At 47.3% G+C, this 27,777-nt stretch overlaps 12 protein-coding genes across 17 annotated transcripts; 9 read left to right on the top strand and 3 right to left on the bottom strand.

The window, feature by feature from the left end:
• Positions 1 to 111: 111 nt before the first annotated feature.
• On the top strand, positions 112 to 325 carry FOXG_18798 (uncharacterized protein; the record flags this gene model as incomplete). The annotated part of the gene is made up of 2 exons (XM_018398940.1): positions 112 to 219; positions 266 to 325. The coding sequence occupies 2 exons, from the start codon at positions 112 to 114 to the stop codon at positions 323 to 325; spliced, it is 168 nt and encodes a 55-aa protein (XP_018238993.1).
• A 909-nt stretch (positions 326 to 1,234) lies between these two features.
• On the top strand, positions 1,235 to 3,567 carry FOXG_04318 (uncharacterized protein). The gene is made up of 11 exons (XM_018382304.1): positions 1,235 to 1,422; positions 1,469 to 1,673; positions 1,722 to 1,791; positions 1,838 to 1,993; positions 2,041 to 2,206; positions 2,260 to 2,355; positions 2,404 to 2,646; positions 2,694 to 2,785; positions 2,836 to 3,032; positions 3,097 to 3,142; positions 3,190 to 3,567. The coding sequence occupies exons 1-11, from the start codon at positions 1,334 to 1,336 to the stop codon at positions 3,375 to 3,377; spliced, it is 1,548 nt and encodes a 515-aa protein (XP_018238994.1). The 5' UTR covers positions 1,235 to 1,333; the 3' UTR covers positions 3,378 to 3,567.
• A 101-nt stretch (positions 3,568 to 3,668) lies between these two features.
• On the bottom strand, positions 3,669 to 4,865 carry FOXG_04319 (uncharacterized protein). The gene is made up of 2 exons (XM_018382305.1): positions 4,719 to 4,865; positions 3,669 to 4,664 (listed from the first exon to the last, which is right to left on the bottom strand). Exons 1-2 carry the CDS (start codon positions 4,776 to 4,778, stop codon positions 3,768 to 3,770), a joined length of 957 nt encoding a protein of 318 aa, XP_018238995.1. The 5' UTR covers positions 4,779 to 4,865; the 3' UTR covers positions 3,669 to 3,767.
• A 608-nt stretch (positions 4,866 to 5,473) lies between these two features.
• Positions 5,474 to 7,787, top strand: FOXG_04320 (uncharacterized protein). The gene is made up of 2 exons (XM_018382306.1): positions 5,474 to 5,590; positions 5,640 to 7,787. Exons 1-2 carry the CDS (start codon positions 5,510 to 5,512, stop codon positions 7,539 to 7,541), a joined length of 1,983 nt encoding a protein of 660 aa, XP_018238996.1. The 5' UTR covers positions 5,474 to 5,509; the 3' UTR covers positions 7,542 to 7,787.
• Positions 7,788 to 8,146: 359 nt separating this feature from the next.
• Positions 8,147 to 10,978, top strand: FOXG_04321 (amidohydrolase ytcJ-like). Its single transcript, XM_018382307.1, has 2 exons — positions 8,147 to 9,824; positions 9,873 to 10,978. The coding sequence occupies exons 1-2, from the start codon at positions 8,349 to 8,351 to the stop codon at positions 10,365 to 10,367; spliced, it is 1,971 nt and encodes a 656-aa protein (XP_018238997.1). The 5' UTR covers positions 8,147 to 8,348; the 3' UTR covers positions 10,368 to 10,978.
• A 427-nt stretch (positions 10,979 to 11,405) lies between these two features.
• On the top strand, positions 11,406 to 13,105 carry FOXG_04322 (uncharacterized protein). Its single transcript, XM_018382308.1, has 6 exons — positions 11,406 to 11,679; positions 11,737 to 11,982; positions 12,037 to 12,239; positions 12,288 to 12,382; positions 12,432 to 12,602; positions 12,649 to 13,105. The coding sequence occupies exons 1-6, from the start codon at positions 11,647 to 11,649 to the stop codon at positions 12,984 to 12,986; spliced, it is 1,086 nt and encodes a 361-aa protein (XP_018238998.1). The 5' UTR covers positions 11,406 to 11,646; the 3' UTR covers positions 12,987 to 13,105.
• Positions 13,106 to 13,514: 409 nt separating this feature from the next.
• Positions 13,515 to 15,734, top strand: FOXG_04323 (uncharacterized protein). 2 transcript variants are annotated; one of them, XM_018382309.1, is made up of 3 exons: positions 13,515 to 13,774; positions 13,825 to 14,627; positions 14,679 to 15,734. In XM_018382309.1, the coding sequence occupies exons 1-3, from the start codon at positions 13,534 to 13,536 to the stop codon at positions 15,330 to 15,332; spliced, it is 1,698 nt and encodes a 565-aa protein (XP_018238999.1). In that variant the 5' UTR covers positions 13,515 to 13,533; the 3' UTR covers positions 15,333 to 15,734. The 2 variants fall into 2 exon arrangements, with proteins under 2 accessions (XP_018238999.1, XP_018239000.1); XM_018382310.1 differs by having other exon boundaries at positions 13,515 to 14,627.
• FOXG_04324 (cysteine synthase A) lies at positions 15,395 to 18,005 on the bottom strand. Its single transcript, XM_018382311.1, has 7 exons — positions 17,371 to 18,005; positions 17,129 to 17,321; positions 16,938 to 17,064; positions 16,797 to 16,887; positions 16,686 to 16,746; positions 16,261 to 16,621; positions 15,395 to 16,212 (listed from the first exon to the last, which is right to left on the bottom strand). The coding sequence occupies exons 1-7, from the start codon at positions 17,561 to 17,563 to the stop codon at positions 15,604 to 15,606; spliced, it is 1,635 nt and encodes a 544-aa protein (XP_018239001.1). The 5' UTR covers positions 17,564 to 18,005; the 3' UTR covers positions 15,395 to 15,603.
• Positions 18,006 to 18,315: 310 nt separating this feature from the next.
• Positions 18,316 to 21,463, top strand: FOXG_04325 (uncharacterized protein). Of its 2 annotated transcripts, XM_018382313.1 has the most exons (9): positions 18,316 to 19,127; positions 19,182 to 19,315; positions 19,361 to 19,610; positions 19,663 to 19,838; positions 19,887 to 20,086; positions 20,136 to 20,493; positions 20,542 to 20,608; positions 20,663 to 20,716; positions 20,769 to 21,463. In XM_018382313.1, the coding sequence occupies exons 1-7, from the start codon at positions 18,978 to 18,980 to the stop codon at positions 20,579 to 20,581; spliced, it is 1,308 nt and encodes a 435-aa protein (XP_018239003.1). In that variant the 5' UTR covers positions 18,316 to 18,977; the 3' UTR covers positions 20,582 to 20,608; positions 20,663 to 20,716; positions 20,769 to 21,463. The 2 variants fall into 2 exon arrangements, with proteins under 2 accessions (XP_018239003.1, XP_018239002.1); XM_018382312.1 differs by having other exon boundaries at positions 20,663 to 21,463.
• An 882-nt stretch (positions 21,464 to 22,345) lies between these two features.
• FOXG_18799 (uncharacterized protein) lies at positions 22,346 to 24,080 on the top strand. Of its 2 annotated transcripts, none has more exons than XM_018398942.1 (3): positions 22,346 to 22,647; positions 22,697 to 22,977; positions 23,062 to 24,080. In XM_018398942.1, the coding sequence occupies exons 1-3, from the start codon at positions 22,501 to 22,503 to the stop codon at positions 23,129 to 23,131; spliced, it is 498 nt and encodes a 165-aa protein (XP_018239005.1). In that variant the 5' UTR covers positions 22,346 to 22,500; the 3' UTR covers positions 23,132 to 24,080. The 2 variants fall into 2 exon arrangements, with proteins under 2 accessions (XP_018239005.1, XP_018239004.1); XM_018398941.1 differs by having other exon boundaries at positions 23,343 to 24,080.
• Positions 24,081 to 24,342: 262 nt separating this feature from the next.
• FOXG_04326 (tagatose 1,6-diphosphate aldolase) lies at positions 24,343 to 25,574 on the top strand. 3 transcript variants are annotated; one of them, XM_018382316.1, is made up of 4 exons: positions 24,345 to 24,460; positions 24,511 to 24,890; positions 24,939 to 25,022; positions 25,085 to 25,569. In XM_018382316.1, the coding sequence occupies exons 1-4, from the start codon at positions 24,363 to 24,365 to the stop codon at positions 25,123 to 25,125; spliced, it is 603 nt and encodes a 200-aa protein (XP_018239008.1). In that variant the 5' UTR covers positions 24,345 to 24,362; the 3' UTR covers positions 25,126 to 25,569. The 3 variants fall into 3 exon arrangements, with proteins under 3 accessions (XP_018239006.1, XP_018239007.1, XP_018239008.1); XM_018382314.1 differs by having other exon boundaries at positions 24,343 to 24,460; positions 24,939 to 25,574; XM_018382315.1 differs by having other exon boundaries at positions 24,343 to 24,460; positions 24,966 to 25,574.
• A 425-nt stretch (positions 25,575 to 25,999) lies between these two features.
• FOXG_18800 (uncharacterized protein) lies at positions 26,000 to 27,595 on the bottom strand (the record flags this gene model as incomplete). The annotated part of the gene is made up of 2 exons (XM_018398943.1): positions 26,000 to 27,183; positions 27,547 to 27,595. 2 exons carry the CDS (start codon positions 27,593 to 27,595, stop codon positions 26,000 to 26,002), a joined length of 1,233 nt encoding a protein of 410 aa, XP_018239009.1.
• Positions 27,596 to 27,777: the final 182 nt, after the last annotated feature.

The following is a 27,777-nucleotide window of genomic DNA, read 5'->3' on the forward strand; positions in this document are numbered from 1 at the left end:
TCATGGTGACAAGCTTGAATACAACTCTGAAATTGTCCTCTGCTGCTTAAATCATTAAAACTACGAGTTTCTTATCAAATATACCTCTTTGATTGCACCTTTTGTTTCAATATGGCTCTGGATCCTGTCAAGCACAACTATAAAAAAGATCAGGATATTCTGGTTGCCCACGCTGGTGCATGGACTCAAGATGCCAGCTCCTCTCCTTCGAAAAGCGTGGTATGTCTAAGTACTCTCATACCCAAGCCTCCTACTGACTGCGAAGATTTCTAAGGTCGAGGAAAGGGTCGAGGCATCTAAGAAAAACTCTAGGAATAAGAATTGAGAGATTCAATTACAGAGAATCATGTTCCGGAATGCCTGTAGTTACGCTTTTACTCGGGATGATATTCAAAACTTATGGAGGCTTCGTGTCTGCTTTGTTGAAAGTTTACGAGATGTAGATACAAGAGCTCTACACAGCATCAATCTCGTGAACGAAGATAAATTATATATCAGAATGCTTCTACTTCTAGTAAGACACGAATACTCTTATAAATTCTTAGTAGTCATCTACTTTCAGGCATGAAGAATCAGGACACAGCTTGGAATGTCTCCAGCAGCTAAAGGATCGTTGTTGAGTGATGAAAAGGCATGTTGGGTGACAATACAAGGACTAAAAACTAGAACAACCTGGGTGTACCTATACTAAGTCTCTACAAATAAAAAACAGCGAGCCTATATTTATTTATCTTATACTATCGTTCCAAAGCACGAGGACCTTGGCAGCTTACGCACTTCAATGTTGGAGCTGATTGATGAGTACGTTCCCATCTACCCTGCACTGTATGGAACGACCATGAGAGAATTAATTATAAATGTATGCCATTCTTTCGAGAAGTATCATATACTGAATACTCTGTACTATCCTTAGGAATACCAATCTACATCTTATCAATATCAATTAGAATTCCTTCTCCTATCATCACCTCATCCTCTCCTTTTCAACCCCCCTTTCCACCCATGATCCGATTCTAGAACAAGGGTGTCCCGTTATCTCGCAGCCTTATCTGCCGAGAAATACGGGACAATGGAACCTAAAAATACGCCTCATGCCAGTTTTCCTAAGCTATTGCTTACCGCTTTTGGTCTAGCCCATCATTTGATCAATTTCCCCCGCAACGCGGAGGCGGAGGGCTCATTACCCGCTAATTGGGCGCCCGTCGCGAGTAAGTTACCAACCAACGCGCGATAAGACAAACGTTCAGCTTTTTATATCTGGTCTGGGGTAATAGCTTAAACCTCATCTCTGTTCCCTTTCGTCTGTAGTCTACCGTAATTGACAGTAGAAAGTATGGCGAGCGATGCACCGGTCCAGGAGGGTCACCTCCAGAAGAGGTTCTCAAAGATCACTATGATCGGCATGGCTTTTGCCATTCTCAAGTAAGAAGTCCCATCGCGTCACATGAAAGTCGCTAATTGAGTGCAGTACATGGATTTCTCTTGCTGGATCAATAGGTCTAGTAATGCCATCGGGCGGCTCTGTTAGTTTCGTCTATGGCTTTATTTTCTGCGTTCTTTGTAATATTTGCTTGGCTGCAAGTGTTGGAGAATTGGCGTCTCTATATCCTACAGCTGGAGGACAGTATCACTATTCCTTTGCTCTTTCATCGAAGAAATGGAAGGGTATCAACGTAAGATATACTAATACTAATTTTTATGCATATCGCTAATTGTAACAGAGCTTCCTCGTAGGATGGACAAATATTGCAGGCTGGTTGACTCTCAACACAACTGCAGCCTACTTCGGAGGTATATATTCATGATCATCAAGAAAACAATTGCTCACATGTTATAGCTCGATTTCTGGCTGCTGCAGCTGTCGTTGGCTCCGGAGGTAGCTACGAGATCACCCAATGGGGCACGTACTTGATGTTCGTCGCTGTGTCTATTGTTGGCGTGTTCTTGAACATCTTTGCCTATCCTATCCTAAACCGATGGAACGAGGGCGCTTGTAAGTCGAGCCACAGACAAACCGCTATCTAAACTGACCCTCCTTAGTGTACTGGTCTTTGCTCAGCGTCATCGTGATCAGCATCGTCCTTCTCGCTACCTCTCCGAAGACCGACGCCGAGTTCGTCTTTACCAACTTCTCCAATACCACTGGATGGAGTGATGGCACGGCTTGGATGCTTGGACTGCTACAGTCAGCTCTGAGCTTCATTGGGTAAGTACTAAGTAATGCACTGGTTTCTACCAGGCATAGCTAACACGCTGCAGCTGGGATGCCGTGGCACACATGACCGAAGAAATGCCTCGACCGTCCAAGGATGCCCCCCAAGCTATGGTTGCTGCAGTCCTCGTTGGAGGCACGACGTAAGTTCTGACAGGTCCCTTCCAGAATCTCTATCTAACTGTCCTCAGCGGAATTTTCTTCATCATCGTCATGCTATTTTGCTTCGTCGATCTTGATCTGCTCCTTGCATCGCCTACACAGAGCCCCCTTACCGAGATGATACTGCAAGCGACTAACAGCCGAGCTGCTGCAACCGTACTCACTGTTGCTGTTGCCTTGTGTTTCGTCAACGGTGCCAATGGTTGTGTTACTTCTGGCAGTCGTCTTATCTGGGCCATGGCACGAGATGGTGGTACTCCCTTTTCCAGATAGTAAGCATAATCTTAGCCCTCTACCGAACATAGCTAACATGGTGAAGTCTCTCGCATCTTCATCCTAAGCTTAACGTTCCTGTTCGGGCTATTGTCGTGCAGGCTGTTTTCAACCTTCTCTTTGGACTTCTTTATCTGGGTAAGTTTCTCTCCTGCACCATTTGCTTCTTACCACTAATGTACCCAAAGGCCCCGAGGTTGCTTTCAATGCTTACATCGCAAGCTGCACACTATTCCTCAACCTCTCGTATGCAGCACCTGTGCTTATCCTTCTGATTCGCGGCCGACAAATGGTGCTTTCGCAGCCTCCCGAGTTTTCTCTCGGTCGCGTTAAAGGCTACATCGCGAACTACACTGCAGTTATCTTTGTTGCTGTCACTTCTGTAGTAAGTTCTCCCACGATGACAAAGTTTAAGATCGCTTTGACTGATGCTGATATTTCTTAAACAGTTCTTTTGCTTCCCTCCTGCAATTCCCATCAACGTATCAACCATGAGTAAGTCAATCTGGCCAACAAGCAAAGTCGGAAGCTAACAGATTTAGACTACGTGACAGCTGTATTGGGAATTTTCATTGTCTTCGTAACAGTTCTTTGGTTGGGAAAGAGAAAATCTTACGAGGGACCCAAGCTTGAGTGCATTCTGGGGGAAGAATTGCCCGTGACAGATACAGTGTCACAGAGGGGCCCTAAAGAAATTTCCTCTAGCTCAACCTCGAAGCACGATGAATAATCGTACTTCGTGGGATTACTGTATAGCGATGCTAGGATGTTGGGTAGCGATCTGATGTATTGGCATTGGTTTAGTTAAGGAGTGTGGGATTTTGACATTCTATTAAAAGCTGTATCTTGCTCGAGGCTATTGCGACATGGGCAGATTGTAATACTTTACCAATTTATTTTTGAGATGTGACATGACCGCTGCCGTCGACCTGACCTTTAATGATGTGCATGTAACAAGAGCACCCTTGATCTTTAGGGTAGTAATTTTTAGCAATCTTGCCAGTGGGTGATTGCTTCCATAGAGAATTTGACTTCTTCTCTGGTTGCCTGCTTGGTACAGGCGAAAGGGGTTGAGACGCAACTGATATTAACGCACTAAGTAAGTATCGAGTATTACATCCTATAGCCTTGCGACCGTGTTCTTGAGGTAGCCATAATGCCAATCCTCCCTGGCCAAGTCCTGTCGGATCTGGTAATTACGTTCCGCAATATCCACCGTCCTCATATCGACATCCAAGATACGCATAGCCTCCTCGCCATCGGTAAAGCTCCCAGGCACTGTTCCAACAATAGGTAGTGCAACTTGACTGCAGCCAAAGAAGCCCTCTGCCGCCGGCCCACCAGCATTGCAATAAATAACAGCGGCGGTGTTCTCGAATGCCCTGGTTACCAGGGCAGACTGGATGAACATCCTCTCGCAGTCGGCGTTATATGCAAGACCATCTTTGCACATATCAAGCGCCGTCCAGTACGAAGGAATTATAATGATCTTGGCGCCCGCGAGAACGAGCTGTCTGAAGGCTTCTGGGAAGGCAAGATCCCAGCAGACGAGGATACCGACTCGGCCGAGAGGGGTATCGATGACTTGGTGGGGATTGGGGGCAGCGTAATCATCTTTGGAGATATTTCTAGCATGATCGACAAAGGACGTTAACGTATGTCGCTCTGGTATCCAGAGGTTGGTCTTTGTGTAAGTGCCAAGGAGGTTTCCGTTGTGGTCGATGAAGTCCGACGTATTCAACAACGTGGGTCGGGCACCAGCATTTTGTTGGTCATCAGGTTTAGGGGCCTGGGAAACAAATGTGCCAGCACAAATATTGATATGAAGCTCGGCGGCGAGGTCTTGGTATTTCTTTCGATATTTACCAGCGTCCTCCGGGGAGAGTGCGAAAGATGGCTCTTCGGGGACCCATCCTGTAAGATGGTATTCTGGCAGTACCGCTAGTGCAGCACCCTGATCAGCAGCGATACGGATCTGCTCGGAAGCATGTGCAAAGTTATGTTCAGCATCAAGGGGCTATTGAACATGTAAGTGTCAGTCAAATAAAAGAATTGTATGTTGGTCGCTGACCTTTGGCTTCATCTGTACGAGAGCCACCTTGAAAGAAGAACTTGGTATAGTAACAGCCATGATTGATAAGAATTCGATGCTGGAGAAACATCAAAGCGTGGGCTCCCTTCGCAAAACATAGGTGAAGTGAAACCCCGGGCCCCTCGGCAAACATGTCTTCAGATAACCAAGGCCAGGTGACAGTAGCCGTGATCCTGTGCCGTAGCCATAGCATAGCATTTGCTTAGGACTTCCGTTTATGGTATTGATTTCCTTCTCTAATTTGTACCGAGTTTGGTAAGGATTGGTGGAGCATCGTGAGTCTCGGGAACGATATGCGATGGCGATTTCCTTGGGAATATTATCCATTGCTTCGGATCGGATATGAAGTGAGCTGGAAAAGATAAGAGAAGGAATTCTCGAGTAGTGAATGTACGATTTTAGTAATATTATGATGAGACAGGTTTGCTTAGGAAAGCCGGGATGTCTTGGAGACTTAGGGGACGGATATATCTAGGCTGAGTTCCATTTTAGAACTAGTAGTTCATCACGAAACATATATGCTTTTTGATTGTCCTCTGGGTCGCCGAACCAACCCATAACTCATAGACAGCATTATTAGGAATTAGTTCATAGCATTATAGTACACAATGGTTTACACGCTGGAATGTTACCTCGAGGCTGAAGCCGAGTCCCATATCCGGACACTAGTATCGTCACGTGATGACAGCCCCTCATAACTCCACATCACTCCATCTATCTGCACCTTGCCATCTCCACTCGTCAACGCGGATACATCCAAACGGGTCGTCATGCTGTCCTCATCATATGCACCAGCACCAAAAACAATCACCAGATCACGTACTGGCTGTGCCGTCTGCAAATCCAAGAGAGTATGGCTACCCCTCCCGCTCATCCGAACCTTGCCTGACCCCTAAATAGCTCAAATGCGATGAATCCAAGCCTGCGTGTTCGCGCTGTGTGAGACTAGGTATCCCATGTCCTGGGTATCAAAAGCCGCTGCGATGGAAAGCTGGATCCAAGTCTCCGAAGGATGTTGCGGAAACCCCTAGGAGCGATGTCACTGCTGAGCCGCAGCCGAGCTCGGCATATGTGCCTTATCAGACTCAGCCGGCCGAGCAGTTCGTTAACAATTTCTATGACCCGGAACTTATGGATCAACTCAATGACGCTATGAATCCCGAATGTGTCGATACACAAGGCCAGGAAACGCTAGATACAGCTTTGCCTCTCATGCAATTCCCGGATGACGTGTTGCAGCTATATCCGGAACAGGCGCTTGGACAGACACCTGATACCATAGGTCAAGGGTCCACCGATGAGAGACTTTGGCCTGTCGCTACCATTAGTCCAACACAGCCGATTCCGCCAGCACGAGCGACCTCACAAGCCTTGACTAGGCAGGAGCCTCAAAACCAAACCATCGAGACTGTTGGTGAGATGCCTTTGGCGCATGCCCTCCAGGACTATTCGTCTGTTTTGGTAGAGTACTACTTTAAAGAGGTTTGTGGAATGATGTCTTGCTATGACAGCCCGATGAACCCGTACCGAACTACCATCTCGAATATGTGGTCTGGATCTCAATCACTTTACTACATCACGCAAAGCATGGCAGCTGCTTGTCTATCTGAAGTATCACCAAATTTCGCACCAGTCGGTCGCCAACTTAGGGATCAAGCCATGATCTGCCTATCTCGAGAAGCCAAGATCGCTCAACTTGAGACCTCATCTCTGTTAGCCTTGGTCATGTTGGGGATGAGTCTTTCATGGCATGATCCCAGTAGTCTTGGCCAGCTGCAATTCGATGTTCTATCCCGAATGGTTCAGTCCGCTGAAGCACGCGGCGACGCCCTAGCAGTCGCCGACAAGAAGAAGGAATTCTTCTTCTACAACTCTCTTGTTTACTGGAAAATGCTGCTTTCCTTCGTCACAGACGTGGATCCAAGCACAAGACATGCTCAACCTCAACCAGCACCTCCAGAATGTCTTGATTTGCAGGAACCACGTATGCCTCATCCGCAGACAGGAATTGGCATCGAAGTTCAAGAACTCGTCGCCAAAGTGGGAAGTCTTGTACGAAAGGAACGCAAGAGGATTCGTTCACGGCGGTTTGTTTCTCAGGAGGATATCCAGCGTGCTCAAGAAGCTATGCTTGCCTCGGAACAGCTGCATTCTGAGTTGTGCGCAATTCGGCTACCGACAGAGAACGACATTGTCGATGCTGGCGACGACATGACTCCGGCAAACCATCTGGTCAGTATTGCTGAAGCTTATAGATGTACGGGCTTGCTTCAGCTGTATCGCAACTTTCCCGATCTTCTAGTACCTTACGTACAATCTGGAAGCCCAAATAACCAAGCCTTCCAGTCAGGGTCTCCAGATGCTGCGAATAACTACCCAGATGATAGAACCTTGGCAGATACGTGGCTGACGTGTCTAGCTCTTCACGTGTTGGACCTGGTCAAGGATATCCCAACAACATCTAGAAGCCGTTCTATTCAACCACTGCTGTTCGTGAGTATCTGCAGCGAGATGTCTTTGAATAGATCATACTGCGGGATCTCGAATTTACAACAACCTCCCGTGGCAAGCATCGCGACCAGCACAAAGTTCAGAGTGCCTCTGGCTGGTCTTGATGTTTTGCAAGCAAGAAAAACGATCATTTCACGTCTTTCTGTTTTTGAAAATATCTTAGCGGCAAAGCCTATTCGCCAGATGTTGACGCTTGTCAAAAAGACGTGGTCTTGCATGGATGAGGAGAAGCAGGATGTGTATTGGATGGATGTTATGATGGAGAATGGCTACGAGACTTTGATGGGATAGGATCTGCAAATTGCGATTAGTTGTAACTTACATAATGATGATGTTTCGGGCTAATAGAGGCGCGACGGTATTATATCTGGGAACTTTGTTTATATCCAGAGCCGTAATTGTAGTTGTTGATCGCGTGCGAGAAAATTAATGTCAGCGATGTCGTATTACGAGTGTCATTCACGTGGATCTACATACCCGCAACCTTAACTTATTAGTTAACCTTAGATGTAGCTCAAACTCTACAACGCGCCTCACGACACATCGTACTCGAATCAGTCATTCGCAAACGTCTAGTCTTCAAATCTAGACCCGTGAGAGTTTTCGCCACAGAAATCATATCCCATACGACTATGCTGTTCGTAGGTAAAGAGTCGCAACATTAGTATCCCACCAGCACCATCTCATCGTCGTAAACAATGCAGCGAATCACGCAGAGGCAGTGGGATGAAAGGGATCAATAGTCCTGAGGGATTTAGACCCTGCAGTAAGTTACTATTATAGATTCATTACTAACCATGATCTGTTGGTATCCACTTATCTGTTTGGGGGGAAGCACCCGCTGGGCTTAGCCATTTACAGGCGATGCAGCCGCCGGAATCACCACGATCTCCCATAGTCCCTGCACCATGGAATCCGGCCTTCTGACCCTCTTTGGACATGGAATATTACAGTGGTCTTCTAGCCGAACTCTCCGCTGGAAGACCCCCATGTTAGCTTGTGGTGCAGGGACCATCGAGTAATGTACTTATACCAATCTTACGTCGCTCACGTCAGGCTCTCAATTGAAGGGGATCACCATCATCGACATCTTCAATCATGGCTCGTGGTCTTCTCACTCTTTGCGTCAGCGCGCTTCTCGCTACGGCGAGCGCTGTAAAGCCCGTCGTCAAGCCTGCGGATGTAGTCTTCGTCAATGGCGAGATCTACACCATGTGTCCGTCCAACGGACATGCATCGGCTCTCGCTGTGCGCGGCGGAAAGATTGAGTACGTTGGCAGCAAGAAATCTGCCGACAAGTACATTGGCAAGAACACAAAGGTCATTGATCTCAAGGGAAAGATGGCCATGCCTGGTCTTGTCGACTCGCACATGCACGTTCTCTCTGGTGGTCTGTTTCTTCTCAAGTGCGATTTGAGCTACCAGACGCTGCCAATTGAGGATGTTATAGAACATATCCAGGGCTGCATTGATGGCGAGACTGATAAGACGGATGATGACTGGCTTGAGGTTGTTAATATGGACTATGCTGGTCTTGTTGAGAAGAGCGGAAATGTTGGAAAGAAGCAGCTTGACAAGCTCAACACCAAGCGACCCATCATCATCCGATCCAGCGACTACCATACCGTTCTCGCCAATTCACGCGCCCTCGAGCTCTCCGACATCGACTCAAGCACCAAGGACCCCTCCGATGGCAAGATTGTTCGTCTTCCTGGTAGCCAAGAGCCCTCGGGTGCTCTCTCAGATGGCGCCTCTGCCCTCCTCGCTGGTCCTCCTCCTCCCACCGCCGAGGAGAACGTCCAGGCTGGTCGCGCTGCTCTCAAGCTTCTTCGCGAGGCTGGTATTACCACCTTCCAGGAAGCCGCTGCTGGTGAAGAACATCACACCCTCTTCAGCACCATCAAGGCTGAGGATGGTCTCTCTGCGCGCGCGTACTTTGACTACCGCATTGAAGCGCCCAAGTCAATTGACGGTGTTCCCGCGCTCGTCAACAACGTTGTCAAGAAGCTGACTCCTTGGCACGATAATAAGGCCATTGGTCCCAAGCCCACACTCAAGTGGCAAGCGATCAAGGCCTTCATCGACGGTGTCATCACTTACCCTGCCAACACCGCTGCTCTGATTGATCCGTACTGGGCACCCGTCAACAGCTCCGACCTCGACGGCAAATGGGCCCCTGATAAGAAGTCCCTCAATGACCCCTACTGGAATCCTGCTATTCTCACCAAGACCCTCGAGCTTCTCTTCCTTGCTGGTTTCGATGCTCAATTGCACGTCGACGGCGATCTTGCCGTCCGGGTTGGTCTCAATGCTGCTGAGTCGTTCCGCAAGAAGTACCCCCGCAAGGATTTCCGGCTCGGCCTCGCTCACGATGAATTGTCGCATGAAAAGGACTGGCCTCGCTTTGCTAAGCTCAAGGTCGATCCCATCGTCAGTTACCAGTGGGCGCAGCTTAGTTCATTCTACATCCCCAACACGTTCAAGTCGCTCGCCGACTACCGAAAGGACAATCTTCAGGCTTGGGCTGAGATTGAGAAGGCGGGTCGACCTCTTGTTTATGGAAGCGATTGGCCTGTAAGTATCGCCATTTTTCCACGTCTGAGGCATGTCTAACAGAAACAGATTGATCCTCTTGATGAGTTCCTTGCACTCAAGGTCGCTGTCACCCGCTCTGGTGATCCTCAGAACCCCAACTCCCCCGCATCCCAAGGCCCTCCCTTCGACGGGAAGTTCCCTGGCAACGGAATCTCCCGTACCTCCGCTCTTCAATCCATCACCATCAACGGCGCCCGTTTCCTTCGTGCCGACAAGCAGATCGGCTCTCTTGAAGTTGGCAAGCTCGCTGACATCATCATCCTCGAAAACAACTTCTTCAAGGTCCCCGAGTCCAAACTCGGTCGCCAGAAGGTCCTCCTTACCATGGTCGGCGGTGAGGTGGTTTATGTGGCTGACGGACAGAACTTTGGCGTTAAGGCCAAGTTCCCTAACGACGACAAGACCAGCGCTAGGCTCGCCCGTCGAACTATCGGCGGCTTCAACGCCAACGCGCTGTCAGAGAGAGCCAAGGCCGATGCGGCCAAGCTTCGAAAGCGCGGCACTTGCGTTCATAAGCATTAGGTCCGAGTTAGGAAGATGGACTGACAGGGCATGTATACAAGCCACTACATTGCATATAAATCTTTTAATAATTGAAGCGATTTACAAACATGAGCTGATGAGCTGGATCAAAGCGTAACAATAGTCTTCTTGGCTTCAGAGTCTCGAAGGGCAAAGCAAACAGAAGATCGAGCCAACTCCCTTGTTCCGCTGCAGAATCTATCGGCTGACTGCAGCCGATCACAAGGATTCGCCTGCAGAACCAACAGGTACGCGAAATGGCTGCTCTCGTTCATGGTTTCGGGCCTATCGGAGGTACAGGATGACTGTTGGTGCGCATGCGATTGTCAGCCAATATTAACAAGGAGGGCCCGGCACATATCTGCATCAACGGGTAAGATCCGTTGCATCCGCCTATCGGTCTATCCCAGTTCTGGAACACACTAACGCAGAATCCCACGACATTCGTTGGTGACAACGGCCCAGAAACGAGCTGGTGATATTGCATCTGTGAGCAAGGGGTAGGGGCTTCTGGTTAGACCATCTGTTCGTTTTAGTCGGAAAAGACCACCAAGAGTTCCGATAATGAGACATTGTCCGTGGAGACTTTGCAAAATGACCCTTTTGATTATACGAATCGTCAAAAGCAGGAGTGCCGCTCTCATGATATGGCTTGGTTAATCAGAGTATCTTCTCAGCTCTGTTGATTGTGACTTATATGCTTTTCTCGCTTCAGTTGTGGCTAGATCTACGACTTGTGCAGATTCTTGGCAATAAACGTGAATGATCAACATCACATCAGGTCGATCCTTTTCTCGTCCCGACTCAGCCCTACCCACACTTCGGAATGAAGGCTTTTCAATATCTGGCTTCCGCTGCGAGTCTCGACTAAAGCCGATGGTGCGACTTTTTCCCACTGAACAGGGCTTGAGTTGAGATGCGTTAAACTCGTCACGTAACGAGATTCCAGTTCAAGCGAGGTGGCCCGTAGCGTGAACTCTAAATGTTCAGCCTGAAGCCTCTAGCGTCGCCACTTGATAAGCTTACAGTCAAGCTCAAAAAAAAACAGGGGAATTTCCGTCAGCCCACGATTGCCGGGGTTAACCTTGGGCTGAGCTATCGCCAGCTTTATTTAGGGGTTTTATCGTCATTATCCCCCAGCAACTTTCGTGACGATCATTCTGCGTTTTTGTCAACTCTGTTACATTGCATTGCATGGTCCCAACGAAAACATAACCGCTCTTTATTTGTTTGCTTTTTTGTTTCTGTTTAATGCTGTAATTTCATCTGGAGTCTCACAATGGTTTCTGCGCCGTCGGGCGCCGCTGTGCTGGTAAGTTCGAGTCCACCAAATTAATCCACTGAATTAGCCTCTAACCCACCACTTTAGGCAGTGAACTTCAGCCTTATTACGCTGGCTGCTGCCATCATCGGTGCTCGAATCTACCTACGGCTCGTCATACAGAAGCAAAGGCTCGTCGCTGCAGATTGGTTGAGGGTTGCAGCATGGATATCGGCATTTGTTACGGCGTCGTTCGACATCATTTACATGAAGGAGGATGTGTTGAAGCCCGAGATCAACTACACCCTTGTTAATTGGGATGTTCCGCCAGAGAAGCTATCGAGAGTGCTGCGGGTGAGTATCATCACCACCACGAATCGAAAAAACATGAAGCTGATGGTATTATAGTACATGTGGGCTAGTGTCATTCCCTTCTTCGTGACCTTCTACCTCTGCAAAGCATCACTTCTCGTCGTATATCTCCAGCTGTTCCCACCGTTCATGATCAAGAGAAGGATCATTCTTTGGAGTGTAGTTGGTTATTGTGCATGCGCATTGATCGTGTCACTATGCCTGCAACTATTCCTCTGCTTCCCGATTAAACGAAACTGGTACGTCATGTATCTCGTCCTTCCTCAACTCATCTAACTCATATTCAGGTCTATCTTGGGACCAGAGCCTTTCTGTGATGACTTTGCCTTGGTCACTACATTCCAGGTTGCTTGGACGCTGCATTTTGTTGGGAGTCTTCTGCGTAAGTCATCCCAACCTGTTGGATCTTATAGATACTAATAACCGTACAGTCTTTGCTCTTCCATGGCTAGTTCTGTATAAGCTCAACATGCGGAAGAGGGTCAAGATCGGTGTCTACTGCGTTTTCCTCCTCGGAATAATCGACATTGCATTCTCGCTCACGCGCTTCTTGACTATTCAACTCACAAACGTCGGAGACTTCCGTTCCATCACAACGGTTGGTGAGTTATATCATCGTTCCAGTAAGGCTCATCTAACATTTCATAGAACTTTGGAGTGGCCTCGACGTTTTCATCGGCCTCATCATTGCATGCCTTCCAGCTCTCCGACCATATCTCCGCAGAAAGGGTTCCAAATACGACTACAACTACAACACATCGGGCAGACCGAACAACTCCTCCGGCGCACCAGTTCGCAGAGTAGCACAAAGTGGCTTCGAAGAAATCGACGAAACACCATCTCTAGAAGGCGACCCCGGCCCAGGCCCATGGACAGGATCACATTCACCGGAGCTCGCGGCAGGCTGGAGTGATAAGAAGAGCAACAGAAGCGATATCGAGCTTGTTAGTCTCGATGTAACGGCCAAGGATAGGACGATGGTATAAAATGAGATCATGTACATAAAAGCCAACTAATTACACTGTTCATATTCATGTCGGAGCGACCAGCTCTTGTTTAATTTGCAGACTTGAAATTCAGGGTGAGCTAAATATGTGAGTGAGAGGCACGAACGATGTTCGGTTAAAATGCCAGGGGAAGAAAGTATAAATTACCCAGAGTCGACCAACATCCCTCACCCCTGTGAAGAAATGCATTGGTTTGTCTTGGCGTTCAGGGATACTGACTCGCAGGGCGGCCGTCCAGTGCCAGATGATGCGATTGGTCAGGATAACAGAGGTATGAGACGATGAGAAGAGAAGAGAGAACTGCAAAGATATTTCCAAATTTTGAATTATAAGAATCATATGACTGCTGCAAGCAGTAGTCTATGAAACTGGACATTTGGTGGTTAAAGCTCGTGTACTTTGGTTCTACTGTGTGGTGTGTTACATGTCTTATTCCCGAACCGAGTCGGAGAATTAAAACTCCGGCATATCTAAACCTGCTTCAACTCCAGACTAGCAAAATGCAGTCGACATCATTGTCTGCAAAATGGAAGCTTCACTTCCATACCACGAGCCTTCGATAACAGTCATTGCCATTCTATCAAGCTTTCTTCTTCTTTTGAGTTTAGTCAATTATGGCCTCGATAAAATCGCATATTGCGGTCTAATTGGCCAAATAGCGCTGGGTATTGCTTGGGGAACACCAGGTGCAAAATGGCTCTCCTGGGAGGTTGAAGATGCGATAGTGCAGCTTGGATACCTTGGTCTCATCCTCCTAGTTTTTGAAGGCAATTCGATTTCCATTGGTGCATAGACTGCTTTCTAATTTGTGTTATAGGCGGGTTGTCAACATCTTTTAGATCTCTCAAGGCTAATCTTGGTCTTTCATCCATCGTGGCTACTACTGGAATTGTTCTCCCAATCGGCCTCTCTTTTGCAGTTATGCCTATGCTTAACGCAACTCCATTGCAATCCTTTGCTGCTGGTGCTGCTTTGTGCTCTACAAGTCTCGGTACAACGTTTACTATCCTCGGCACAAGCGGTCTTTCTGCAACACGTCTCGGCGTTGTTTTGACAAGTGCTGCCATGATGGATGATGTCATAGGCCTAATCATGGTCCAGGTTATCTCAAACCTCGGTGGCGATGCCTTTGATGCCATCACAGTCGTCAGACCTGTCGTTGTCTCTCTTGGTTTTGCAATTATCATTCCTGTTCTTGGCAGATTCATCGTTCTACCTCTTACTGTTCGACTCAATGCTTTCCGAAAGGCCAATCCGACTTATAGAATTTCAAAGATTTTCGGTATGAGTCAGACTGCTTTTGTTATTCATACCACATATCTCCTAGGTATAGTCATTGGTGCGACTTTTGCAGGCACTTCGAGCCTCTTGGCTGCTTATATAGCGGGTGCGACTATCAGTTGGTGGGATTCCGATGTTCCTCATCTCGAAGCCCGAAAGACCGATACCAATGCGACTGAAGCCACGGGAGAAAGTGTGGTTACTGAAGAGTTGGCAACCCAAGAGCCGGCTCCAGAGAGCAGGGTTCTCACAAAGGTCATGGAAGGTGGTTCAGGTGCCGAGATCTTTCACCATTACTATGAACCTGCCCTTCAACACATTCTCAAGCCTTTCTTCTTTGTGAGTTTCCCAACTTCTAACCCATCACTGAACAAGTCTGACTGGAACTAGGCCTCTATTGGATTTTCCGTGCCCATCACAAAGCTATTCACAGGCCCCATCGTATGGCGCGGCGTGATCTACACCATCCTTATGATATTTGCCAAGCTTGCTTGTGGTCTTTGGCTTATGTCATTCGAAAACCCTTTCCGGGCTCTTGTGCAGCTTTCTCATAAACTTTCGCCCAAGCTCAAAAAGTCTTCTAAAGGATTGGTGCCTGGTGCTCAATGCGCAGACAACTCATCACCTCGCGATGGGGCTAGTGCAGCGCAGGTAGGAGAAGGACGTGATGCTGTCCCTCTGGAACCCGTCACTGACACAGATACCTCTGAGGCATCTCCACAAGTGCGTAACTCGACACCGAAGCCCGAGAAAGCCTTGTCTCTGTATCCAGCATGTATCGTTGGCATCGGCATGGTAGCTCGAGGTGAGATCGGATATCTGATCTCGGCACTGGCTGAAAGCAAGGGTATCTTTGGTGCAACGGCGGATGGCCAGTCCTCTGAGATCTTTCTGATTGTCACCTGGGCTATTACACTCTGTACGATCATTGGGCCGATCTCTGTGGGATTGATAGTGAACAGGGTTAGAAAATTGGAGAATGGGAGTCGCAAGGCAAAGGGGGAGGGAAGGAAGAATGTCCTTGGAGCCTGGGGAGTGAGCTAGACTTCTCGCGACATGATCTTCGGAGTGACGAGGCTTTCACTTTATATATAAATGCCTTTGAAGCATAGTGCTTGGACAGCAGGACCATGCCTACATTGTGAGATTATTCGTCTCACCTTGACGAATTGCCAAATAGGATAGAATCTTATAAACTACATATGATTGACAATATTTACCAGTGCGCGGGATATCTAAACTTAGTTACATCCTTCTTCGTATGCTATTCGTAAGTATCTATACTAGGTACCCTCGGCCAAGCATGCCTAGACCGCTATAGAGAAACGCGAGCAGACTGTGACGCGCCAACACTCAGTGCCTCCTGACTCAAATCCACCCAAGGCGATGATTCTCGAGATCCAGCCATAGGGGTTTGGTTTGAGCTCTGTCTCATCTTGTTCAATGCCTGAAACCCACCTCTGATACTATCCGCCTCATATCCCTTGGCCCTCAAGACACTGGTTGCAACTCGAGCGCTGTCGCCATCGTAACATGTGATAAGAACTCGTCTTCCGCTGAGAAGAGACTGGACTTCTGCTCCTGGAGCCTTAAAAGCCCCATCAAGATTCTTCCATAGTGATTCCAATAGCTTTGCATCAGAGAATGGGCTTGGGGTGCCGTCTTGGACAAAAGGCATATTGACAGCGCCTGGTAGATGGAACATGCTGAAGTCGTCAGGTTGGCGTAGATCGATTATAGTAGTGTCCTGTTTGGATCTCAGAATGCTCTGTAAGTCGACGGTATTGACAGATCCTGTCTTGGGGTCGGCAAGGACCATGTCGAGAAGTGCTCCTCTGTCAACGTCAAAGAATGCACCGAGGGCCTCGGATGCTGATCTCTCCCATTTTTCATCATACCGATACAAGTCGACTTCCAAGAGGTCCTGTGATAGTGTTAGTTCCCGCTAAAACTCTTGAGATATTAGACTTACCCCGTTCTTGATGGAGGGGAAGTAGCTCTCTCCAAGCTTGTCAAAGTACTCGTTGATGTACTGATAAGGCAGGTCACAGCATAGGAAGACACAGTTGACAGTTCCGTCTGGTCCAGCCAGGTCTGACAGAGTACCTTCAGCCTTACGCTTTTCTATAAGCTGGTACAAACCCTTAAGGTTGAAACCTGAAGAAGGTCCACAGACGATACCGTTTCGGCAGAGATCTAACGACATGGAGAAAGAGTTGTGAGAGTCGACTTCTTCGATATGATCGACTGCCCGTTTCCAGGGAAACTGGACGGGAGCCATGAGAGCGAAGGATCGGGGGCCGGGGACTCGGTCACCGGGTGCTGTGCAAACACTGAATCGTAGTTAGTATTGATGGCCCCGATGGATTTTATCATGCTAATGGTGGTTTGACTGACCCAAGTCGGTATACTGTAGGCTTTGCATCTTTGAAGTATGTGCCAAGTCCAGTCATAGTTCCTGTCTCTCATTAGTTAAAAGAATTTCATAAAGGGAGTATGTTGGCGTGCCTGAGGTCCCCATGCCAGCACAGATGACGTTTATCTCTGGTAACTGCTTGTAGATTTGTGGACCAGTCCACTTGACGTGGGCATTCCAGTTCTGTTCTGATGTTAACACTAGCCTTGCATTGCGATTGACAGAAGTCCTACAAGATCGTTCTCATATTGATTTGGGTTGATGATGGTCGCATCTGATTCTTGCGCAAGCCTTTGAGCAGCTCTGATGCCACCGCGCTCGTCGAGAGGCTCTGGCTGGGACGGACCGCCGAACAGCGTGCTATACGTATGAAGCGTTAGAGTGAAGACCTGTTTGGATGTTTATCGGTGTTCTGGTGACTCACATGTCAATGCCAAAGAACTGCATGAGTTTAAGCTTTGTTGAGCTCGTCTTGTTACTCAAGAACGCTCGAACATCATCGACTCCATGAATCGCTCGTGAAATCAATGACATGGACAGGACAGTTGATCCAGAGCTGTACTCGACAACAGCCTTTGTCTTGCCAGGAACGACACAATTTTGAAGAAGATTCAAGGCTATCATCCAGTGAGCTAAGCATATAAAGCCCAAAACAGGGTGCCGTACCTGGCATCGCTTTGACGTTGTTCGCAGGATGCATAGTCATCATCTTGGCATAAATACGTACTCCATCTTGACGATAGGGATTAAGCGAGTCGGGAATCTCGACAAGCGGTAGCGGCGGTGCTGTTTCTGGATCGAAGTACTTCTGGATGGAGTCTTGTCCATGGTACACGTTGAGGGGGTTGGGGCTGGCCATGTTGGAATAAGGTTATGGCTTGGAGACTGTAGAGGTAGAACCAACAGAGAACCTGGATACCAAGTAGCTATATAAGTCGGAGATCGTACTTCGCAGGCTTACCAGCCTTTTTTATTTGGCCATTGGGTGGTAGCAGGTTTTGCTCGGCATCTGCACGGAGCGTGGGATGTCAAACCGAACAACGCATTTTCTTTCTTGAATGTAACCGTATACCAATGAAAAGACTCAATATCCATAAGAGTGCATGAGTCGCTTTACCGAGATCTTCATCGTTAGAGGGCAGATCAGAGTATCATGGATAGAGAAGATGGGGGCCACTGAGTCAAGTGGCCCTAGAGGGAAGCTCGTTGAAGTGTTTTACTCGAAATCTCTTTCTGATCGACAAATATTCATCTCTAAATGGATTTCATCTGACGAATTACTAACAGAACTACTCTAGTAAAGCAGGTCATTAAGGTTCTTAATGCTTGTTTCGATGAGGCATTGGAGACTTGAAGTGGCGCATACGAGAAATTGACCATCAGGGTGGTGCCATTCATGAGATGAGATGCATATGGCCAAGATAATTGGTCAGATATCGCTCGCGCAAGGAACTTTTACTCCTTCTTTTGAGTATGATTTGCAATAGCCTTGGTTATTCCCGCAAGCTTGTATCAGCGTTGGGAGAAAAGGACCCTGATAGTTTTCCATCAAGGCGGCTCATGGTGGAGATGCTTAATATTATCCATAATTTGGGGTCCAATTAATTACTTCTAGAAACACCTTGATAGATCTTATATTACTTCTTATTTTGTCCTCGAACGCTTACCAAAAAGATTTCCTCCATGTTTTGTGATGAGGACAGTGTTATTGAGACTGATCTGTGAGAAAGTCTATTGAGCATCGTGAAAGCCTCATAGTCATCAACGAGCATGTTTCTCGCGAATTTTCGCAAATATGCTCAATTAGCTCGTATGAGAAAGTATTGTAGCGTGTTTAGAGCTGTCTTTAATCCACGTTGCAACATTATTATTTGCAAAACCCGCGCTGTTGCAACCTTAGTTGCCGATCCCTAGCAATGACACCTTTGCGTCAGTTTAAGAGCCAATCGCACCAGACTTTATTGGACTACGAGGCTTGATTTACATAAAAGCCATTCATAACAACAAAGGGGCAATAATGGCTCAAGGTACACGATGAGGTAGTTGACAGGTAGTTGAAGCGGTGTACCTGGAAAATAACCTTGTTTCAGCCAAAAGGGTTGCTTGCTCAATGCCGATCCTTGAGCAAGTTTGAGCGAGGTTGAACGCCGCCACAGAGGGACTTGCTCACCGTCAAGGCGACTTCCGTTCCACCATCAGGATTAAAGGAACTCCCACTGCAGTTTCTCCCACATCAGCGCTTAGGAGGTCGAGTCGCCGCGACACCAAACACAATGACAGAAAATCGGGAACCCGACGCCAACGCGGTCATGACCCGTGATATGGGCTCAACAAACACTATTGTCGTTGATTCAGGCGACAATGAAAAGACCCATGAGTTCAATGAGCAGACAAATTATGTGCCAAAGCGAGCCATCATCACAGTAAGTCTCAACTCTCAAGAAACAATGACATCGCCATGCTAACTGGATCTGTAGATATTTCTCGCATGTGCAAGTGTAGATTTGCTGGCGTTGATGGACCAGACTATGCTGGCCACCAGTTTATACATCATCGGAAATGCTTTGGGGTCAACAGCCCAGGTTTCGTGGATAGCAAGCGGATATTTCATGTAAGCATCATCAGCATCGGTGCGGGACTATGCTAACAATAACAGAACTTCAACAGTTGGACAGCTCATGTATGGAAGGTTATCCGATATCTGGTCTCGCAAGATCATTCTGCTATTGGGCCTTGCAATATTCTTTATCGGATCACTAGCCTCATCCTTAGCGCAGTCTGTCTTGCAACTCACAATCTTCCGAGCCTTTACAGGTATTGGAGGTGGAGGGCTTATGACCGTTGCGCAGCTCATAGTGAGCGATGTAGTCCCTCTGCGAGAGAGGGGGAAGTATCAAGGAATATTGGTGAGCTTGCTATAACCGAGGCTTGTATCATCATGGCTAACAATATTCCAAGGGTGCCGTCGTTGCTCTCGCAAATGGCATAGGTCCCGTCATCGGAGGTGCACTCTCGTCGAGTTCTGAGGACTCTTGGCGATGGATCTTCAGGATGCAACTACCACTAACTCTATTGACGACCCTTTGTGTATTATTCTTCATGCCATTAAAGAAAGTCGAAGGAGATTGGAGACTGTGAGTTCCTTTAGGAGATGGTAGGGTTCCAACTGACGTGATAAATAGAAAGCTGAAGGCAGTCGACTTTCTGGGCATATTTCTCGCCTTGGCTGGAATGACAGTCGTTATTCTGGGATTAACTTGGGGAGGAAAAGAGTACTCCTGGAACTCCGCTCAGGTTATCGCAACATTGGTAGTGGGCACAGCTGCATCAGTTGCTTTCATGCTATGGCAGTGGAAAGGCCCTCGATATCCATTGATACCGTGTAAGAAACTCCATGCTACGATCAGAAGCATTCCCTGACAAATACGTAGTGCACATCTTCAAGTCGAAGATCGTCAACGGCGCATGTCTGACCATGGCTATCAACGGTTGGAACTTCGTCATGCAAGTCTACTACATCCCCTCCTTTTACCAACTCGTCTACGGCTACTCCGCCACCAAATCCGGAGTAATGCTTCTCCCCATCACACTACTACAAACAGCCAGTAGCACTTTCTCTGGACTCATCGTACACTGGATCGGTCGGTACCGTGAGTGCATCTTGTTTGGCTGGTTGTGCTGGGCTGTAGGTCTTGGCTTAATGTCAACTCTTGATGAGAATACGGGCGTTGGGAAACAAATCGGTTATTCGGTACTAATTGGAGTGGGTGTTGGCAATACGCTGCAGCCGTGAGTTAAAATTGTGACGTTCAAGTGAGCTTTGACTGACGGTGATAGTGCGCTCATTGCTACGCCAGCTTGGGGTCGAGAGGCGTGATATGGCTGTTGTCACATCATTCCGCAAGTAAGTGACAGACCCATAACGTGTGTCGAAGACAAATCTGACAGAACATGATAGTTTTGTGAGAAACTTGGGGGCAACATTAGGACTTGCAGTCTGCGGGACAGTTCTGTATGTCAAGCTAAAAAGCCATTTTAACCAACATTCGCTGATATCACTCCAGGAACAACGTCATAGCAGGCTCTCTATCCTCCCTTAATCTAGATAGACACGGCTCAAAGACATTGCTCGGCAATCCTCAAACATTCCTAGACACAGTCTCACCAAGCGAAGCTGAGAAGATCCGCTCAGTTCTCATCCCAGCATACAGACAAGGATTCCGCATAATATTCCTTATAGGCGCCGGCGTCGCAAGTCTGGCATTCGTGCTAGCGTTTTTCTTGATGCCGCAGGTTGATCTTACTCGACCGGACGACTCCCGGCTCAAGGAGGAAGGTCGCAAGGCTTATGATAAGAGAGGGAAAAGCGCGGTGTAGTGCTGGTGACGCAGGAATTACCTTTTTTCTTTTTCTTTTCTTTTTTGCGGGACTTGGTACACTTGAACTTTATAGACAGGGGCAGGTCTTGGCTATCAGCAATAATTCAGTATTTCTTACGGTCAGTGTGACTAGACTGACGGTATATAACGGTCAACCGTGTGTTTCGCCCCTATGTTGGCCTGGTGATGGGTTACGGAGTTTGCCACTTCCTTGTAAGGCTACAAGACCTTACAAATCATAATAGCTTGTTGATAGACAACTGAAAACACGCAATGCATGTCCAACTGGCGAACCGGGGTTGGTTTTTCTTTAAGTTGAAGTCAACGTCTTTCCATGTCTCTGTGAGGTCCATTATGCGAGTAGGAATATAAAGCTGGATATGAAGAAAGACATCCGTAATGGCCCCTACCTATGCACGACGACAGTTATGTGCTGATCGGTTTTCCTTTTTTGTGCCTTCAACCTGATACGGCAACTGAAATCAGGAGCTGAGGTACGATTAACAAATTGTATTTTCAGCAGTACTTACTTCATGGTTCAACTATGTATTGGATGGTTGATAAAAGATCGATAATCGGGTAGATTCTGATTATTCTGAACCCTCCACGCCTCTCATCATTCTGACAGGGGTGGAATGCTGGTTTTATGTGGTCCTGGAACTGTTGAGCTGAAATGGAGCTCAACGCAACACAAACGGTCTAAAATGTGGTCTTCCCACTCTCAATGCAGTAAAGAACAACTTAACGTATTTACCCTTTATTTCTCGGGGTACTGCTGCAGGTATGATTTGCGGTTAAGTCCCGCTTGACAGCCGCGGTCCGTCGACTTGGTGTGCCAGGATACCACTAGCAGTCTTCTCCCGAAAGCTCTGGACCAGTAATTTATCATCTTGATTGGTGTGTCTCGCTGTTCAAAGCACATAACCCCTGTTAATATACAAATGACCCGTTTCGTAGTCATAATGCCAGGTTCTTGTCACATTTTTAGGATATGCGGCTATTATGACGATCATTTTACAGTTTGACTAGTGGAGGGCCCAACCACGTTTAGCGGAGGGCTGCGACCGGAGGTGAGACTATTGGTTGCTCTATAGACTCTGTTGGAAAGGTGCAGGGCCTTCATGCACTCCTCGGAGAAAAGACTAGGGTCGATATGCGGTCATTGGCATGGTTCAGAGACGTTGAAATGATGGCGGCAAGAGGTAAGCGGCCAATGGTAGGTTTCACAGTCTCGGGTAAGTCCCTTACTGTGATAGGCAAGGGGAACTTGTCAGTTTGCACTGATATACCTCACGTCCACCAAGCCGAATTCTGCTTGTCTTGATGTAGTTCCTCTCTTATTCTCTGGACCAGATACCTTTTAGGGTAAAACGCTCCAATCGTCCACGAACTACGACTTCTCGATATTATATGAACAATGGCTGGTTTTAGCCAAGGCCATCAACGCACACTTCTCCCTGCCACTGAACTACCGCCTGCCCCTAAACCCCGCGTCGTCCTCCCGCGTTACCCCAGAGTCGGTGTCATGATTGCCTGTAAAACCTGTCGAAAGCGAAAGATCAGAGTTAGTCTCTCGAATGCTCCTCAAATTGGTATCTAACCTTTTATCGTAGTGCAATGGGAATCGACCTCGCTGTAAAGGCTGTATCCGAGCTGGGTCAGAATGCAACTACGCGCCCATGAATAAAGATCACGAGTTACGACAACGTTACGAACATCTACAAATCGAAAAGACGGATTATCAAAAGCTTGTCTACTTACTTCGATCACGAGACCACAAAGAAGCGCATGTCATTCTTGATATGCTACGGCAAAACACGAGCGTACACGAGGTTCTTAGCCAGGTTGAGCACGGCGATATGTTATGCGAGCTGTCTCTTGTGTCTGAAGAGAGGTATAGTATATTATTTCTTATTCCTTCGCCCCGCGGATTCTCCTACCATGCGCAGAGAGCCCTTGTGACTGACCCTGAGCTCAGAGTATGCAATAGCTCAAGCAGGTCACGAGCCATCGAGAGCCCTCGGTCACTGCAATCGGAGAGCGACTGAGTAGGCTTTTCGATATACACTTCCCAGATTTAGCTTTCTTTTAGCTATCGACCTGTTTATCTGGGGTCCTCGTCACTATCTACAAGAACTACTCTTGCACATCTTGATACATAATTTTGCCCTACCTTGCCGCTTCATCACCTTCTTTGATATTCCTGCATTCTTGAGCATTGCGCACTTCCTTATTAGACTCTTGCTGACTCAGATCAAGCAACATCGTCACCGCAAACTTCACTTCACCGATTAGCTTCGGGTCCCCGATACTCTCAGGCACAGGCTCCTAGAAACGAATACGACACCACAACGGCACGAACACCAGTGTATACTGTTCGCAACCCGATCGGGAAATAGATGAATGAAATATTTTGACGGCCGATCCGGATACCGAGATCTTATCCATTGAAGCGCATAAATCACGCTAGCATCGATCGCACTGGGGTGGATCATGGAACACGATTCACGAACACAACATCAGGAAGCTCTTTGCCTCATGTATCAGGACACATTACGGAACTTCTTTGCATCATATAATTTTGTATTGTCTTTCTCTTCTTGAAATTCTGCTGGATACTTCAAAATAAGAACCTTTCTTGCTGCATCATGGCATTGTCTCAGCTTATCCGCAGAAACATCACGGATCAAGAGGATCCTCGTCAAAGGGCTATAAATTTTCTCTATCGAGGATAAACTATCGAAGCAAATTGCTAGAATGAGCATATCGGTGGATGATAGGTTGGCCAACTTGTAAGGTACATACGGACTCTATGACGGGCTCGCTGGAGGGAGATGGGTTCTGTAGATTGCAAAGGGATAGTTGAACATTGTCGGGTTTTCGGTCTCATAACTGGTGAACTGTATATACATATATATGACCTCGTTTGTGGAAACATTTCGCAGTAACATCAGGCTTTGCCAGTCAGTATCTTCACTCAAATCGAACAATCAAGAAACACAGTGGTCTCAGGACACATGAATATAACATTTACTATATGTAAGCATATCATAAATTTATCTGTCAACTTCTACGCTATGTGAGTTTGCCAAATCGGGTAAAATAAAGTCTATGAAACTTGTTTAATCCTGTTGCCGTTAACACCTCGCCCAAATGAGGAGTTGGTGGCTCTAATTTCCTTATTGGATGATGACTAAACCAGATACGCTGATGCTGTCTATGTCACCCCATCCAATCGGTTTGCTCCTCAACAGATAACTCATTGTATACCAGTTCATCATGCCAGAACCAACTGAAAACTTGAGAAACATGAACCGAACCCTACGTATCTTAGAAGATGCTGTTAAGGGTAACTATGGGGTCTTAGCAGCAATATGGTTTGCCTTCCGCAGTATCGTTGGCGCTTCGTACTAACTATAATACTCAGCTACAATATCGAACATCTCACAGCCATAGTCAAAGCAGCCGAAGCAAAACGATCCCCACTGGTTCTCCTTCTATTCCCCTCTACCCTGAGACAGCTACCAACTCTAGCCTGGGCAGCATCTGCGGCTATCAAATCAGCGACCGTACCGCTCTCTCTTCATCTTGATCATGCACAAGATGTTTCACAGATCGAAGAGGTTGTGAAAACTTTACCTTTTGACTCTATCATGGTTGATATGAGCCATTACGATCATGAGGAAAATCTTGCTAAGACTACTGCATTGACGAAGTTGTGTCATAAGCGGGGTATTGCTGTCGAGGCAGAGAGTGGACGGATCAATGGGGGGGAAGATGGCATTGCTGATACTGATGATCTTGAAGGTTAGTACCTCTCATCGCCATAGTAACAGTTGTCTAATACAGGGACAGCCTTATTCACTTCTCCCGAGGAGGTAGAAAACTTCCTCAAAGCAGGTATAGACATCCTGGCCCCGAGCGTCGGCAATATTCACGGTGATTATGGCCCCAAAGGACCGGACCTCGACCTTGCCAGACTCTCATCTATTGATAAACAGATCCGTGGGCATGCATTCATGGCGCTTCACGGGACAAATGACTTCACTGCTCAGATCATGCAAGACTGTATCAAAGCTGGAGCCGTGAAGCTCAATGTCAACAAATTGCTCTTGGAGGTCTGGCATGTCCACTTGAAGGAGAATGCACATAAACCTTTCATGCAGCGTGTAGATGAAGGGATAGAGATACTACAGGCCGAGGTTGAGAGATGGATAGATATTTGTGGAAGTACTGGCAAGGCATAGTCAAGCTCATAAGGCACGACACCTGGAAATTGCAGAATGCTTAGCAGTCCAGGACAAGTTCCTCATGATGACTCTTTTCAGTGGTTCGATGTTGGGGTAAATAAACTAGTAAACCATTTTCTATTTCTTTCTCAGTTGCCCCTTTCCGGAGAACTTTGGTATCTTATATCATTCAACATTATTACTGCGAGTCTGCGTCCACGATGAAATCAGCCAATAATACAGACACTTTATCAAGATTCCATATGAACTTTCATCATCGCTCACCAGTATTCCCGTCTCTCTCTCTCTCTATTGAAAAACAAAACTCCGGCGTAGAATTTGACAATCTTTCGATAGTCAACATGACCACCGCATACTCTTCTTCTCTTCTTTATCACTGCCAGCCACCAACTCTTTCGTCAGAGGTTTCATTTTTCGATTCATTATCACCCTCCTCATATGTATCTTTCACTCTAGTTGAAGCTCAATAGTCTAGGCTCCTCTATATTAGATTCCCCAACAGTGGAGCATCCACATAGACAATGAGGGCTTCTCCCAGGACTCTTCCCATTCCTTGGGCGAGAATTCAGCCAACCCTTCCGGCACTTGTCTGTCTGGTGAATGAGTTTATAGAAATGGCAAAAGATGGCCTCTCGGGTCTCAGACCATTCCATTCCGGTGTCATGGTTATGCGGCAGAGGAACCGGTTCGCAGCCTGGGCCAACAAATCCGATATATGCCATGGCACTCTTGGTTGAGTTCATTGAGAGGCGCTTCGAGATCATCATAAAAGCCCTCGTATATGTGAGCTCCTTGCCGGATGAACTCTGCGATGACAGAATCATTCCGCTCAAAGTCTTGCAGATGAGTGAGGAGCGGTGTGTTACCAAGAAGGTCCCATCTGTTGATGTCGGCTCCGTGCTCCACAAGAGTCTTGATCATTTTGACTGCTGGGTGTGCCATCTCCTCTTCGGAGCATTTTATGAAGTGGAGTGGAGTTTTCCCAAAGGGATCCGCACTATTCGGATCAATCCCCTCCATGAGTAGATCCTTTGCCATGCTTATGTCTCCGTTGCTCACTGCCTGATGCAGAGCAGTGAGCCCTATCCCAGTATGTGTCACCAAATCAGCCCCAGCCTTGATGAGAGATTCTGCAATGTCAATGTTGCCGCCCTCTACAGCAAAGTATAGAGTATTTGCACCTTGCTCTAACTTTATGACTCGATATTGCTTGTCGACGGCTTGCGGAGATCCCAAATACCTCAAGCCTAAAAATTCATTATCCACCACAGCTGTTCTGGTGGAAGTGATTGGGTAATAATCTAGGACAGTACAATTCTTGTATAGCTGAACAGCCGGCAACTTCTGGCGAATAAACAACTCACGAGCATCGATGCTGACCCTGTGGTTAATGCTGGCCCCATGATTGAGGAGTAGGGGCACAATTTCCTTGTGTCCATTGAAAGCGGCCCAGTGAATGGCAGTTGCTTGGTTGTCAAGTTGCAAAGGAACCCTATGGCCAGTCTTGATAGCGTTTGGTCCGGTGGTATAGTAGGTGACTGTCTCGGTCGCATCATCAGAGTGGATGTTAGCTCCTATATGAAGGGCTCGAATGCCGCCAGCAATGTCATTGCGCTTCGCCGATACTAGCAAAGCTGCCGAATGGTTGTCCCTCGCATCTCTGATATAGATTTGCTTCGTCACGAGCCTACGGATGTCCTTACAGGTCGCTGCAAGGTCGAGGACATCCACGTATACCTGAAGAGGATTGTGCTCGGGCTCAGGCTCAGACCAACAGTCCCATTCCCAGCTCTCCTCTTTGTGGAGGCTATTTTCATCCAGGATTTTGTCGATGATACACTTGATGATTTCTGGGGGAAAATTGGTGAGAGTAAGGGGGCGTCCCGCGACGCAAATTTGAGGAGACCTGATATTGTCAGCTAAAGAAAGACGCTGCTCAGGATGTGGCTTCGGTTGGCGGTCTCTCCAAGAACTAAGCGAAATATATGTGATTGCGGGGAAGAAGGAAGGACATAGTTATTCAGGTAGAGAGACTCTATTCATGGAGGCATGCTGGGGCTCATCTGGTGACTACTCACTGATTATTGTTGCTAGATCTAGATCATATATTCAAGCTTTTACTCTTTGGAACTTAAGGGTCGCAAATCGTTGAATCCATGTGTAAAGCTTGACGAGTTTTAGCATGGTCGTGCACGAAGCTACCTGGCACTTACCACCTCGACTGACAGCCTCAGCCCTGAAGTAAATACGTCCATGATTCATGTTGTACTCTTAGCTTCCTGTAGTGATGTAATTATTTTTATTGAAAGATACTCTAGGAGTATTGCTGCCAATGCAGGGCCAATATAACAAGACGTGGTTGTAATCAGCATCTTAGCCCAATACTGAGATCCCTTTTATGCTAGGCCTACACTGCGAATCGTTATCAGATAACAAAAGAATTA

Source organism: Fusarium oxysporum, chromosome 4 (genome assembly GCF_000149955.1).
Source record: "Fusarium oxysporum f. sp. lycopersici 4287 chromosome 4, whole genome shotgun sequence".
Classification (NCBI taxonomy): Eukaryota; Fungi; Ascomycota; class Sordariomycetes; order Hypocreales; family Nectriaceae; genus Fusarium; species Fusarium oxysporum.